Consider the following 16340-nt stretch of genomic DNA (forward strand, 5'->3'; position numbering starts at 1 on the left):
AAAGGCAAGGTTCTGGGTTCGAGTAACCTGTGAGACACACAGCATTATCCTTCCACGAAGTTTCAATCTTGGTAGAGTTTGAACGTAGAGGAGGGACGGGCAGTGCGGTACTGGTACTCACAGACGTCGCGGTTGTGGTCGTGTCCCATGGTGCACTGGTCAGCCCAGCGCTGAGCGATCGACGCCAGCTCCTCGTCCCACACCTGCAACATACCAACACAAGGGTGAGTCCTGACAGGCAGCTAAGTTTTCACTGTTTACTATCGCTGTCACTGGTGCAAAGTTGATGTGACTGGGATTTCGAGATCCGTTAAATACAAACTCCCAGCTGACAGCGCCCCTGTTATCATTTTTAAATGTACTACGAACTGCACTGAGACGAACATCTCAGTATATTGGTAAACCTGTCACTCCAGGAAATTTCAGAACCCCAGTGACACACTATGCGATACCACAGGTCATACAAAATAGATTACACTGCTACACTGCTTTAAAAAAAAAAAAAGAGAGAGAGAGAGAGAGAGAGAGAGAGAGAGAGAGAGAGAGAGAGAGTGTTTCAAATGGCTCTGAGCACTATGGTACAGGACATCACACACAGCCATGCCTGAGGTAGGATTCGAACTTGCGACCGTAGCAGCAGCGCGGTTGCTGACTGAAGCGCCTAGAACGGCTCGGCCACAGCGGCCGTCAGAGAGAGAGAGACAAACATCTAGAAGGGGGCGAGAGTATGTGATGTTATGCTACTGATTACAAAGTCAAGTCAAATTTACAAAGAACTTAGCAATATGAGCCCACTCACTGTAGCTTTGATACACGCACTGATTCAATTTTGTAGGCTGTCAGAAATTGTTTGAATTCTCTCCTGAGATAAGCTGGCCCACAACTATTGTAACTGGTCCTGCATATCCTTGATACTGGCACTGGGATGATTTGACGATCGAACTGGTGCGGCACTTGTTCTTTCAGGTTGGTAACTCGCTGGCAACCAGTGTACATCAACATCACGCAGGTAGTTGACAGAGACACCTGCCTTCTGAAAAATGGCATCAGAGGTAATACGTGAGGAGCGAGGGCGTCCGGGAGGCGCCGTTGCTCCGCCATTCACTCAGTCACTACCGGCCGTGACCTGAACTTATACTCAACGGCTCCCCGTGCTATTACGCCGGGGTGCCTCTCCTCCAAAACATTGCAAGTATGGTACCTCTCCCCAGATCGCCACTATACTCAACGATCATGGTCATCCGGCGTAGAGCAGATCCACGATTTATCGCTGAATACCATGCGACGCCACTCATCAGCATGTAATATCTCTTTATATTCGATGAATTATTCTGATACAATTCTACCCTTGAACGACGTTTACTAATTTTCTATCTTCATACTCGCAGAATCGATGCGCAAAGTAGTTTCATACCATAGCTATGCCATGAGCACATAATTATTCTTTGTTGTACTCTCTCTGGTGGTTGTTAAAAAAAAAAGAAAACTTCCGAGATTATCTTCGCGTCGATTAGCCTGAGCTTTGTTTGAAGAATTGTAATCTGAAATTTTATGACAAAAGATAACTGATACGAAATTGTACGATTAAAATATACGAGGTGCGGCTAGAAAAAAACCGGACTGACGCTGGAAAAAAACATTTATTTACAATTATTTACAATTTCATGTTATCTCCTTCAATGTACTCTCCTCCTCGGTCTCTACACCGCTCCATACGAATTTTCCACTGTACATAGCAATGCTGCAGATAATTTTCGGTAAGTCCATACATTACTTCCGTCGCTTTTTCTTTTACTGCTTCAACAGTCTCAAATCTAGTTCCTTTCAAAGCTGACTTGACTTTAGGGAAAAGAAAAAAGTCACAGGGGGCCAAATCAGGTGAGTAGGGTGGATGATCTAAGATGGGAATGTTGTGTTTTGACAACGCACTGTGAGCTGGGGCATTGTTTTGGTGAAGGATCCATGACTTTTTTCTCCACAAATCGTTCCGTTTTCTTCGTACTCGCTCACGTAGGGTAGCCAGGACGCTAATGTAGTAATGCTGATTCACTGTTTGTCCCTCTGGTACCCAATCAATGTGCACAATCCCATTGATGTCAAAAAAAAAAAAAAAAAAAACAATCATCATTGCCTTGAATTTCGATTTTGACATTCGTGCTTTTTTTTGTCGTGGAGAACCAGGAGTTTTCCAATGCATCGATTGGCGTTTAGTTTCGGGATCTTAAGTAAAAAACCACGATTCATCGCAAGTAATAACATTTTGTAAGAAGGTGGGATCACTTTCAATGTTTTCCAGGATGTCAGAACAAATCATTCTTCGGCGTTCCTTCTGTTCAATTGTGAGACACTTTGGAACCATTTTTGAACACACTTTGTTCATGTTGAAACTTTCATGAAGAATCTGCCTAACACTTTCCTTGTCAACTCCTGTTAACTCAGACACTGCTCTGATTGTTAAACGGCGATCTTGTCGAACAAGTTTACCGATGTTTTCAATGTTTGCATCAGTTTTTGCTGACAATGGTCTGCCAGTGCGAGTGTCATCACTGGTGTCTTCGCGGCCATCTTTAAATCGTTTAAACCACTCAAACACTTGTGTTCGCGATAAACAATCATCGCCGTACACTTGTTGTAACATTACAAACGTTTCACTTGCAGATTTTCCTAGTTTGAAACAAAATTTGATGTTAACACGGTGTTCTTTCTGTACACTCAACATTTTCCGACGCACAGACAAAACGTCAACTACTTAAAACAGACGCCACGGGCAGACTGAGTGCAGGAGGCAGATGAAACTCGAGTAGTAGGCGGAGCGAGAGTCACGTGACAGGCCACGCGACTTTCAGCCTTATTGCATTCGTTTTATTGTTTCACCAGTACTAGTCCGGTTTTTTTCTAGCCACACCTCGTATATTGGTCCTTCATACAAAAGGTATGTATTTGACATTTGAGAATTAATGATATTCATCGATATATTGCGTAGTTGTTAATCAGAAGGGAACGTCCGAAAGACTGGATACGAACCTGCATTTAATAATCCAAGAGCTCCATTACTTCTTCGGAATGTTAAACTTCATCAAAGCCAAATATCCGCTTGATCTGAGGCTTCCCGACTGATTATACAACGCTCCCAAAAATACGAGGCATTTTATTTGTACAGATCAGCAGACTGCCGCAAAGCACCTGCCTGCAGAGAAGAAGAATCATCGCCTGATTTCATTCTAACAAGTAAAATTTCTGAATCATTTTGAGTGACTGAGCTATGACTGTGTTTCCTATTATGAATGATTGATTGCTCGAACGAATTGAGAACTACATAATTACATAGATAGGAGGAAAAATTACAAGCAGTATCTGCTTCCCGATCACCGCTGAAGGGTGACACAGAATGTTGCGGGGAGTCCATTAGTTATCGTCGCGTGGCGGACGCAGACGTGCTTGCTGCTAGGTAGGGCGATCCTCCACGCGGTCAGCTGGACCTCTAATGATGAGTATGCCCAGTCATCAGGCCAGTCTTACATCGCAATGCCCCACAAATCTGGAAATTGCAGGATTCGAGCAGCCCGCCTAATGGGGGCCAACCACGAGGCTCCTCTGAAACTCTGTCAAGTGCTCATAATGCTTTCTTATACTAGTGCGAGGCGTCTCCGTATCCATCACAGTGCTTACTCAACGTGTGAGGCTGTTCACGACCCTTATATACTCCACCAAGCCTAGTAACAGCAGCAGATAGAAACAACACTATGATATTCTGGTGGTGTGTAAGTTCACAAAGCTGCATTGACATCCGATCGTGTCTTCTGAGTGCTTCACTTATTCTGTCAGGCAGTGTACTTATATCTCTTCTTGACCACGATCTATATTATGAATATAGATTGTAGGCCAAAATAGTAGGTAATAATACTTGCAGGACAAGCTATGTATACACCCTCTGCCAAACTCCATATGTTTGTTTTTTGCAGTACTGATGTAAATGGTACGTCAAAGACATCCTGCATCCTGATGCGTCTCTCGTGTGACAATATCGAAGAACCATTTTTCAACAGGACAATGCTCGTCCACATATGGCACGTGTCTCTATAAACTGCCTCCGTCATGCTGAGGTAGTCTTGTGACGTTCGCGATGGATCGTGTGTAGGACAAGTTTGGACATCCGTTAGGCAGGCTGCTCGAATCCTGCAATTTCCCGATTTGTGGGGCATATTCGGATGTAAGACTGGCTTGATGAGTGGGCATACTCATCATCAGGGGTCCAGCATATCAAGGACCATTTACAACAGCCTGCCTCAGGAGAGAATACGACGCCTTTCTGACACCCTACCACACTGGATCAGTGCATATATGAAGGTCACAGAGGCTGCACGGTCATTCCGATAACTGGGCCCATATTGCCAAGCTCCTTATAAAACTGACTTGATTTTGTAATCACTAAAATCGAATCACATACTCCCTCAACCTGTGAGATCTATTTCCGTTCATCTAGGTGTTTCTTTTTTTTATTGTCAAGCAGTGTAATCTATTTTGTACGGCGAGTCGTATCGCAGAGTGTGTCGCTGGCGCTCTGAAATTTCCTGGAGTGACAAGTTTACCATATACTGAGATGTTCGTCTGTGTGGTTAATTTAAAACGTGATAACACTGGCGCTATCAGCTGGTAGTCTGTGGTTAATGGATACTCGAAATACGAGGGCTGTTCAGAGAGTAAGGCCCGATCGGGCAACTTTGCACGCAAGTGTTGGGCAGTTTCTCTAGTATGCCCATCGATCGCGCCACGTCGCTCTTTTCAGTCCTCAGAGGTCAGTGGCCACGTAAAGATGCCTACAAGAATAGTGTCCCCTAGTTGCGAGGATTCGCCTGATTCCATGCAACACCACGTAAAATACCTGTCACGCACTTCCTTCTTCATAACAATTCTTAGCCGCACTCTGCAGGGGCTATAAAAATGCTGTTAGAGCGTTTTCGATGGGAAGTGTTTGATCACCTACCACACATACCGGACTTAACTCCCTTCGATTTTCATCTCTGTTAACATGAGCCGCTGGCTACAGAGACAACATTTTGGAACAAAGAGCTGCAGAACAGTGTAGAAAATTGGCGGAAAACACAGGTGGCTGCCAGCCATGATGGAGGTATCGGATTGTCGGTACAACGATACTACAGATGTCTTAAGGGGCTCCGGAAAGGCTCAAAATCATGAAAAGTTCAATTTTTACTGTTTTGCGTTTTCTGAATCTGCAGACTATTACCTTTTAATAGATATATAATTTATTCAATTCCGAAGACTACAACTATTTTTAAATTTTTTTTTGAAATGTGTTCTACATGGGCGTGACCCACTGTGGCGCTGTTAAACTGCTGTCAAATGGTGTTATTATTAACGTCCGTGTTCATCAGGTACATTTTAGTGATGTGAGATAAAGTATGTGTTGTGGCTAACCTGTGATGGTTCAATATATATCGCTGGTGTGATTGTTGATTGTTTCATGTTTATTTACTCTGTCGTTATCTCGAAAATATTCGTAATTAATTCTGTTTCTTGAGTCTCTGTTTTGTTGAAGTATAATAATGAGTAAAAGTAAAGTTATTAGAAATCCTCTGAAGGCTTTTAAGAAAAGGAGAAATGTTGGAAAGCCAAAGGTATGTGTTATTACTGTAAACAATAAAGACGATAACCAAGTGAGTGAACCTAACCTCTCAAGTACACCTGCCCATAGCAGTCAAAGTGGGAAAGAAAATACTTCACAGAAGAAGCTTGGTTCAATGAGTGAAAACTATGAATGTTTCATGGGCGAATCGGATGTGAATGAAATATTTGATATGTCGGTTCTCAAAGGAATTTTTTCAAACTGTGTAAGATGTATTCATTGTAGTGAAGTTGGTCTGGAACTCTCCATAATAAAGCACGTAGGACTTGCTAGTGAAATACAACTGAAATTTGATAAGTGTTCATACATGACCACCTTTTGGAACAGTGTTGCAGTAACTGCAACTGAAGAAAATGGTAGCAAAATATACGAACACAACATTAGATTTGTTTATTCCTTGCGTTCAGTTGGTAAGGGTGCTACTGCAGGTGCAATTTTCTGTGGCATCATGAATCTTCCAAATCCCCCAACCAAGTTTACGACCTATAATAAATTAATAGGGTCTAAAGTAGAAGATGTCTGTATAGAATCTATGAAGAACGCTGTGGAAGAGGCAGTAATGGAAAATAATGGTAACAGAGATTTGACTGCAGCGTTCGATGGTACCTGGCATAAACGGGGACACACATCTCTTCATGGTGTAGTATCTGCCACCAGTATGTATACAGGGAAAATTTTAGATGTAGCAGTAATATCAAAGTATTGTAGATATCCACAAAAATATAAAGGTACACATGAAAATAATTGCAAAGCTAACTATAGTGGCAGTAGTGGAGGAATGGAAGTGGCTGGTGTTGCCAGTATATTCCAGCGTTCTGAGGCGTGTGATAAAGTGCGATATGTTAATTACCTTGGTGACGGTGATTCTAAAAGTTTCAAACATGTTCAAGGACTGAAGCCCTATGGTGATGATGTTGTAGTGCAGAAATTTGAGCGTATTGGACACGTACAGAAGCGAATGGGAACAAGACTTCGGCGACTGAAAGCTTCGTACAAAAAACAAAAACTCAGTGATGGTAAAGGGTTGGATGGGAAGGGAAGGTTAACTGACAGTGTAATTGACAAAATACAGAACTATTATGGAATGGCTATTAGGCAAAATACACAAAGTGTCGACGAAATGAAGAAGGCTGTTTGGGCTCTTTTTTTTTCATACTTCTTCAACCGATGAAAATCCCCAACATAGTTTGTGTCCCAAAGAAGAAGACAGTTGGTGTAAATATAACAAAGGATTGCTAACTGGTGAAGTGTACACTCATAAGCATAGTCTGCCTCATGCAATAATGGAGGTGATAAAACCTATTTTCAGAGACTTAGCAGCACCTGAACTGTTGAAAAAGTGTATTCACGGAAAAACTCAAAACCCCAATGAAAGTGTAAATAGTGTTATATGGTCGAGAATCCCCAAGACTGTATTTGTTGGAATAGAAACACTTCACTTTGGTGTGTATGATGCTGTTGCGACTTTCAGTGATGGCAACATTGTAAGGTGCAAGGTATTTAGAAATATGGGAATGAAGATAGGTTCTAACATGGTACGAGCGATGCTTGCTTTAGACAAGGAACGCCTTCGGGCTGCAGACAGGGCTGTAAAGAGTCTAGAAATACAAGCAAGAGTAAACAGGAGGAGGAACAAGAGGAAGCTGGAGGAGGAGTTTGCAGAGGATGAAGATAATCCATCCTATGGACCTGGAATGCACTAAAAGGTTAATCCAATCTTTGTCGCTCGATTCCCAAAACTTTTATTTTCTCATACTAATTACATGTTTTCTAAGGATCTTCCAAACATATTTGTTTCAAACTTTCAGTAAATGTTACACAGTACCTTCTGCATAATTTAACACAGCCTTTTTCAAAAAACTGTATATTTTTGAATATATAAATAAAAAATTGCAAAAAAATGTTGTGAATTTTCATTACAATTGAAAAAAAATCATCTTTAATAACTGAACTAAAATTTTGTAAAATCCCTGTGTTAAGTTGTAGCCCATATTCCAATAAATAATCTGTAAAAAGTTCAACTTCCTACCTCAAATACTTTGTGAGGAAAGATGTAATTTATAAGCGTTATTTTAACATTGCAAGTATAGGGCGTTCCGGAGCCCCTTAAGTCGGAGCGGAGACTATGTAGAGAAGTAGCTGGAAGGTATAGCTGACTGTCGCAAATAAAATATTTTTGATTTTACCTGTGGTTTCCATTTCACAACTGATCGGACCTTACTTTCCAAATAGTCCTCATACTTACTGGAAGCTAACTACAAACGTCAAAATAAACTGATTGTGGTAAGTACTTGCAGTTGTACTGTGGCGACTAACAAGCTGATAAAAAATGTGCACTCTGGATCATTACAATAAATTACACAGTCACAGTACTCAAAAGTAAAGGCACATATCCTGGAATAGCCTAGCTCAAAATTACTAGTGGAAATCTATAGAATAAAATAGGGCAAGGCGAGATTCGAACATACTGCCTATAGCAAATGTCGCCAAATGAAGGGAGCGAGAAAGAAAACCTGTCGAAGGGAGAATGTATTGTGGCTTTTGAAAGGCGTGTATATAACTCTGCGATACGGGCCGTGATAAAAGGCATCTCTCCGCCGCAAGTTCGGCAGCATCACACGTGTTGCGTACGGCTGGGTCGATGTGCAATGACGTCACGCACAGCAGACATAGGCATTCAATACACAGGTCCTCCTCTGTCTGTTTGCGTACGCTAGCAGGCGCTGGCGCCCGACGCGCAGGCTACCCGCAACGCAGCACCGCCGCTTGGGTTACATATGCTGCACGTACATTTAGCACAGTTGCATGAGAGGAGAAAAGGACAACTTCTGTATTTTGTCACTTCCACCACTAGAACCAACACGTTCCTTGGGGCGAGTCGAAACATCTGTGCTTAAAATCACACTTACATGGATTTTCGTCTGCCGTGTAGCTGAAAATACGAGACATTTTTAAGCAACTAGCATTGTGAAATAAAAATAAGCATGTAGACTTTTCAGAATGAAATTTTCACTCTGAAATTTTCACTCTGCAGCCGAATGTGCGTTGATATGAAATTTCCAGGCAGATTAAAACTGTGTGCCGGATCGAGACTCGAACTCGAGATCTTAGCCTTTCGCGGGCAAGTACTCTACCGACTGAGCTACTCAGGCACGATCGAGTCGTGCTTGGGTAGCTCAGTCGGTAGAGTTCGAGTCTCGGTCTGGCACACAGTTTCAATCTTCCAGGAACTTTCATATCAGTGCACACTCTGCTGCAGAGTGAAAATTTTATTCTGGGAACACCCCCCAGGCTGTGTCTCTGCAATATCCTTTCTTCCAGGAGTGCTACTACTGAAAGGTTCTGTGAAGTTTGGAAGGTAGGAGACGAGGTACTGGTGGAATAAAGCTGTGAGAACGGGTCGTCAGTCGTGCTTGGGTAGCTCAGTTGGTGGAGCACTTGCCCGCGAAAGGCAAAGGTCCCGAGTTCGAGTCTCGGTCCGGCACACAGTTTTAATCTGCCAGGAAGTTTCATGTACACTTTTCGTACCAATTTTATTTTTACGCGAAAGCCTGTGCTTGAATCTACTTTTCTATATAATTTTCACCAATACTAAGGCACTTATCGTACAACCATCTTTGAATATCATCCTCGTTGAAGTCTGCAACCCGAGCAAAAATTTCGATAATTGAATCGTTGTGTATCAGTTGCATAAAGCACACCTCTTGATGACTTGAGGAAACTCATCACATAACGCCGAAATCGTAAAGCGTCTGTTGTCTCTCATTTCTTCATGAATTTTTGTACCAAATCGATAGTAATGACTGAAAGTCGCTCAACTCGTTCCTCCTCATGGACATTCTTACGAGCATTTTTAAAAGCTCTCACCATCCCAGGAGTCATAAGTCTCAAGAAGTGTGCTTAATGCAACTGTTTCAGAACGTTTGAATTATCGAAACTGGCGCTCAGGAGGAAGATTTCTAAGAGGAAGATATTCAAAGCGAGTTGTAATCTACCATAAGTGCCTTAATATTAGTGGGAATCACGTAGGAAAGTAGATTAAAGTAAAGGCTTTCATAAAAGAAAAGTCTACTTATGATACAGAAAGGGATCCAGAGTTGGAAATAACGCTGATGTTTGTTCAGTTCGGGTTAATATCCCTTTTTGAGCCAACTAAGGCTTACAAAATTAATTGTCCGTAACCGGTCACCTACTAAATAAACATCTATTTTTTCCGCACCTCTGGCTGCCATTTTGCATAGTAATTCAATAAGAGTTGCTGTCCCATAACATGATGCACTCTGAAAGTAAGCAAAAATCTAGTTGTTTTATTATTATTTCAAAACGGTACTTTCTTTATGAAAAAAAAACACGCCTTGTACTTCTTTGTGTGCTCGATTGCCTAATCTACGTTTGTTACGTCAATAAATAATAACAAAACATAACATCTAACTGTGAACGCAATAGTTCCAGAGAAGCATTATCTAGCAGGCAGCGACAACAGAGAGACGTTAGGTTCGTAGTGGATCTTAGCGAAAACTTCGACTTATTTCTGAAGTGGTCCTTTCGGAAAACAGGTTGATGTCCATCATTTATGAATCAAAAAGCAGTTTCTCTAACATATTCGTTGGCTTATTTCGAGATTCGAACGTAAATAAGATCACAATATAAGTGGGGTCTTTAGAGTTAACCGAGTGATTAAATCGAGAAATTGATGCAGTGCTCTATACGTTTAAGAGTATGTTACTAAGAACGCTGAAGGTCGTAAGTAAAAGGACTTTAGGTGACTGTGAGAAAAATCGGCGAAAAATGCTGCTGTATCAGTTGAGCGTGTTAAAGCAAAAAAACTGCCTGCAACTTTCAAAGTAGAAGAAAGGAAAAAAGTCGCCGGTAAACGGTAGTGTTGTTCGTGACAGTCAGAGGTGGGGATATCGCAATAGACTCTAGAAGCAGAATGTTTGAAAACAAAAGGCCACGGAGTGGACCGAAGGCTAAATTTTTATCGAACTGTCTGATTGGGTAGAGGAGGGTAGAAATGTTGTTCCGTGCGAGTGGATTTAAAAAAATAAGATATACGTTATTGTCTGCGAGCAAACACTTTTATTGAATGCTGGACTGCGTTTTAAAGTGACTCAGATGATTTATGCTACTGTTGAATATAATCGCCAAGTCTTGATAGACAACGTTCGCAACGCTTTACCAATAGTTCAGTTCATTAACGACAGAAATCCGCCCTTTGGTCAACGACTCATTCGAGAACCGCGCTCGTTGGGAAGTCCGCGATTGCTGCGAATGAGTTCTTCGACTGCCTGGACATCGTCGTCTGTGATCGTTGTCGGCTGCCTTACTCCTCGATCACCATCACTCACGTGTCCGCGGTTTTGGTAAAAATTTTTGCCACCATTTTTCTACGACTGGAAGCGACGCTGCCTTTCATCCATATACCGCCGAAATTACTCGTTGAATCTGTGTGCGATTTAGATTAAACGAGAATCCTGCTTCCCGCGTACTTTAGTTTTGGATTACGTTTCAATTTGCGCCCCCATTTCACTCGCACGAATGTATCCGTACCGTAGCAGAACCGTGTCAGCCCGGTTTCGTGTATCTTACTTTCAGAAGTCACCACGTATAGTTAACCACTGTGATCGGTAAGTAGCTGTTGACCTGACATGTGCTGCTACATACCGCTGTGGCGGTAATGAGTTGGGCCATCTGTTTATCATAGTCACGAAAAAAATCTGCAGAGGTGTACTCTTAAGAGCAGACCTCTTTAGAACTAATAAAATCTTATATGGAGTCGCCCAATTATCATACTGGTACCGCAGTACTAGAGGACAGAAGAAGACGTTTGTAGTAAAAGACGGCAAATCATCGAGTAAAACTGAAGTGATATCAGGTGTTCCCCAGGGAAGCGTCCTGGGACCTCTGCTGTTCCTGATCTATATAAATGACCTGGGTGACAATCTGAGCAGTTCTCTTAGGTTGTTCGCAGATGATGCTGTAATTTACCGTCTAGTAAGATCATCCGAAGACCAGTATCAGCTGCAAAGCGATTCAGAAAAGATTGCTGTATGGTGTGGCAGGTGGCAGTTGACGCTAAATAACGAAAAGTGTGAGGTGATCGACAAGAGTTCCAAAAGAAATCCGTTGGAATTCGATTACTCGATAAATAGTACAATTCTCAAGGCTGTCAATTCAACTAAGCACCTGGGTGTTAAAATTACGAACAACTTCAGTTGGAAAGACCACAGAGATAATATTGTGGGGAAGGCGAGCCAAAGGTTGCGTTTCATTGGCAGGACACTTAGAAGATGCAACAAGTCCACTAAAGAGACAGCTTACACTCGTTCGTCCTCTGTTAGAATATTGCTGCGCGGTGTGGGATCCTTACCGGGTGGGATTGACGGAGGACATCGAAAGGGTGCAAAAAAGAGCAGCTCGTTTTGTATTATCACGTAATAGGGGAGAGAGTGTGGCAGATATGATACGCGAGTTGGAAGTCATTAAAGCAAAGACGTTTTCCGTCGCGGCGAGATCTATTTACAAAATTTAAGTCACCAACTTTCTCTTCCCATTGCGAAAATATTTTCTTGAGTCCAAACTACATAGGTAGGAATGATCATCAAAATAAAATAAGAGAAATCAGAGCTCGAACAGAAAGGTTTAGGTGTTCGTTTTTCCCGCGCGCTGTTCGGGACTGGAATGGTAGAGAGATAGTATGATTGAGGTTCGATGAACCCTCTGCCAAGCACTTAAATGTGAATTGCAGAGTAATCATGTAGATGTAGATGTAGAAACGTCTTACCATTTCCAGCATCCTGGCGGCTCCAGGCTGTCCAGCGACGTAACCCAGCGCGATGGACTGCCGGTACTTGTTGTGCGCGTCCAGGATGGACTTCTTGACGTCGCAGGACAGGCCTCCGCTCTCTGCAATCAAGATGCAGTATCTGCTGTCATCGTTTGCCGTCTCAACAAGTTAGTGAATATCTCGTGACAAATGAACAATAATAATACACGGTCCAGTCCCCTTAAGAGGGGTAGGACGTCAGACTGGCCGACTTGGCGCAGGAGAGGCACCACAGGACATTTTAAGTTCCACTGTGTATACTTTTACAAATAAATTCATAAAACTTTGTCAGCATGACCAGGAAGGGTTCAGGATTCACGCTCATAGCAGTGGAAGTTCAAAAATATAACAATATATATATATATTTACATGTGAAATGTCATCATTTTTTCACTTGCTATTGGCTGCATTCGTTGCTATAGGTACACTTTTCTTTATAAGTAAGGGAGATTCTTCGATGAATTTTGCACAACATACAAACCATACTTACAGGTGTATGAAACTCTAGAATTTTCCAAATCTGTTAAAAACTGTGCTAAAAATTGAGATAATTAACCATAAAATTTGAGTTTTTTCTAAACATGAAGTTTAAAATGTAACAGCTCATTCATTTTTTCATTAATTAAATAAATTCTAGAGTTTCATACACCTGTAAGTACGGATTGTATGCTGTGCAAAATTCATCGATAAAAATCTCTTACTTGTGAAGAAAAGTGTACCTATAGCAACAAATGCAGCCAATAGTAATTGAAAAAATGATGAAATTTCACACGTAAAAAAAATTTAGTTTGTTATACTTTTAAACTTACATTGCTATGAGTTTGAATCCTGAATCCTTCCTGGTCGTGTTGACAAAGGCTTATGAATGTATTTGTAAAAGTATAGACAGTGGAAATTAAAATGTCGCGTGGTGCCTCTCCTGCTCCAGGTCGGCCCGTTTGACGTCCTACCCCCCTTAATGTGACCAACGTCACCTGCCAATAATCACCGAGAGATGGCATGTGGCAGCACTGGCAGTGGACGGTATACAAAGCGCACGGGGAAACGCGGACAATAATGTAGTCGTTGCGGTAATGCAGAAACAGTGCGATTTATCTGACGCTCGGAAGGGCGTCATCATTGGCTTTCGGGCAAGGGGTGGAATAATTTCCGAAACGGCTGTGTTTGTAAACTGCTCGAGTGCCGCAGTGGTTAAAGTATACCGTGCGTGGAAAAATGACGCTAGCGAAGGGAACTGCTGTGCACCACGGGCCACAGATGAGAGGAGTGAACGGCGCCTGCGGAGACGTGTGCGCGCAGCTGGCCGGCCTGATGAACCAAGTGTTCAGCGGAAGTTGCTGCTTGCCGGCCTTCGCAGCAGGTGCTTGCTTCATACACTCGAGGTGGCTGCTGGTCATTGGCGACGAAGGCTAGAAATTGCACGCCAATACGGTAACGGAAGTCCACTGAGAGGCCACTTCAGATGAATCATATTTTATGGTCCATCAGATAAGGGTCCAGTCGCATAGGAGGGAGCGTTATGCTCTGAAGAAGGTTTTCGTGGCGTTCCCTGGGTGATCTCGCCATTCAGGAACGCACAGGCGCTCTACGCAACCATGCGCCTATCCCTGGGAACCACGTTCACTCCCACATGGAGTTGTTTCTCGTTGGCGAGTGTTACGGCGTAAAGTCGGGCGAGAAGGCTCTTGTCTTCAGTGGGGTAGAAATCATCGAACGTGGACAGTATCTGACCACTAACGTGAACTAGGATGTTTATTTAAACTTTCTGAATGACCAGCTGTTGCCTTCCAGTCAACATCTGCATGACGAGTATACCACTGATCCCCTTATTTTTCAGAACAATAGAAGCAAAGTTCATCGCGCTGAAAGAATATGCGACTGGTTTACTGACAAGCCCCATTTACATTTCTGTTGGCCTATAAAATCACATGACCACGTCGTAAATCCTTGACACACGTTGCAACGGCGGCTAAAACGCCGATATCAGCTTCTCCGCAATTCTATGGAACTGAAAGATCGAATTCTCAGCGAATAGCTTGAAGTGGATGCAACGTGCCTACACGACGTTGTGGCCTCACATCGTAACCGAATCCAGGCGATTGTCAAGGCCAGGTGCGGAATTACACGGTATTAAATGATGCTCGTAATGATCTCTCTGGACGACGGTTCAAACCCGCCTCTGGCCGTCCTCATTTAGGATTTCCCTGATTTTCTTAAATCGCTTCAGGCGATTGCCGTGATGGTTCCTTCCTTCCGCATCCCTCCCTAATCCTACGGGACAGAGGACCTCGCTGTTTCTTTCCCTTCCCCAAAACCAACCAATCAACCAATGACCTCTCTAGGGGTGCTAAGCTTAGAACAGGGGCGGGCAGGAATTCTGCACGTGTGCGGTGCACATGCACGTGTGCAGTTAACAGGTGTTCTGCGTGCACACAGGGGCAAGCTGGCCACCCGCTTCTCTTCCCTCCCCACCATACCGTCTCTCCGCTCCTTCCTCTGTAATGCGTTTTGTTTCCTGGCCTGCTTTATTGAATGAAGGAATAAGGGTACTAGGAGTGCTTGAAAGTAATCATCGTTTGAAAGAGTACCTATTACCTACGATACGTTTTATTTAATTATCACAGGTGGAGTTCACAATGCGTTTAATGTCTGGAACAAAATTTCTACATACAAACAAATGCAAACAGTTACGTAAATTTTCATTACTGATATTTGCTCTTAACCGAGACTTATTAATTTTCATAACAGAAAAAAATCTCTCACAAACGTATGTCGAGCCAAACATTGACATTATCTTCGCGGCTTCACGATGGAGACGAGGAAACTTGCTGTGGAAAGTCGTGATAAAAACCTATCACACGTCTTGCAAAAGGAACCTGTCTCTCAGACGAGAATTACGCTGTAGACCTATTAATTCCATTTGCAAACTGGGATGAATATCATCTACAGAAACAGCAGATTGTCTCGAGAACTATTCAAAACCTTGGGATAAGTAAGATATATCCCCAAATCGCTTGAGAAATTCCTCTTTTGTTGCACTAAGAACGGCAACATACTGAAATTTATTATAATGGCGTTCAATATTAAACTTTCGCTGACCAGCGAGAATACTGTCACATATTATACATTTCCAATTTTCACGTTTTTGCACAGAGAAAAAATGATTCTCCCATTCCTTTTTAAAAGGTAGCAAATCTCCAATTCTCCGTTTCCTTGATTCACTCTGCATTTTCCGGTTACTGAAATTCACTACGTAGTGGTCGCTTCGCTTCAACGTCCGCAGCTTAGCCTGGAACTACACTGCGGCAACCTGCCGGCTGTCGCCACTGCCCCGTTCGACGATTGCACGCGAGCAGCACACGTGCAGCGCTGTGTGCTCACGAGCCGCGTGCAACGTTTGCCCGCCCCTGGCTTAGAACATCACTGTGAAATCACAGAAACAGCCAGGAAAGCGCTGTGAGCACCGGGGATATAATGTACGAGTTGCTTCTGTTCGGTTCCTATTTGGCAAGTAATTCAGCAATGCGTGACACTCCACTTGTAAGAATGCCAGGATGTGCTCTGTTACTACGTCTGTTCCCTCTTTCTCAGGTGCAAAACGACCGTGGCCACATTTTTAGTTCGCTTTACCAGGTAATGTACGTAAATAAAAATGTTCCATCTTGATTGTTTTTCATCTTCATAAACCATACTTGCCTAGTCATCGTTTCCGCTTAAGGCGTCAAAAATCACAAAAAATGACATTTGTACCGAGTACCCAGTTAGATTCCTACGTACGAAAATGTATCACCGACTGGTGCTCACAGCACAACTGACCTTCTCTTTGACGGGTGTAAGGTCCATTGAGAGTCCAGTTTTAACGCGCGCCGT

The 16340-nt window shown here is 42.8% G+C and overlaps 1 protein-coding gene across 1 annotated transcript in view; it reads right to left on the minus strand.

The window, feature by feature from the left end:
• The window catches only part of LOC126215101 (venom allergen 3-like), a 56015-nt gene that overhangs the window by 19982 nt on the left and 19693 nt on the right, over window positions 1–16340 (minus strand). The window contains exons 3-4 of the mRNA XM_049941751.1: window positions 12429–12550; window positions 122–203 (exon numbers count right to left, since the gene is read on the minus strand). Of these exons, the coding sequence (XP_049797708.1) occupies window positions 122–203; window positions 12429–12550 (204 nt within the window). The remainder of the gene's footprint in view (window positions 1–121; window positions 204–12428; window positions 12551–16340) is intronic.

The sequence above is a fragment of the Schistocerca nitens genome, chromosome 12 (genome assembly GCF_023898315.1).
Source record: "Schistocerca nitens isolate TAMUIC-IGC-003100 chromosome 12, iqSchNite1.1, whole genome shotgun sequence".
Lineage (NCBI taxonomy): Eukaryota > Metazoa > Arthropoda > Insecta > Orthoptera > Acrididae > Schistocerca > Schistocerca nitens.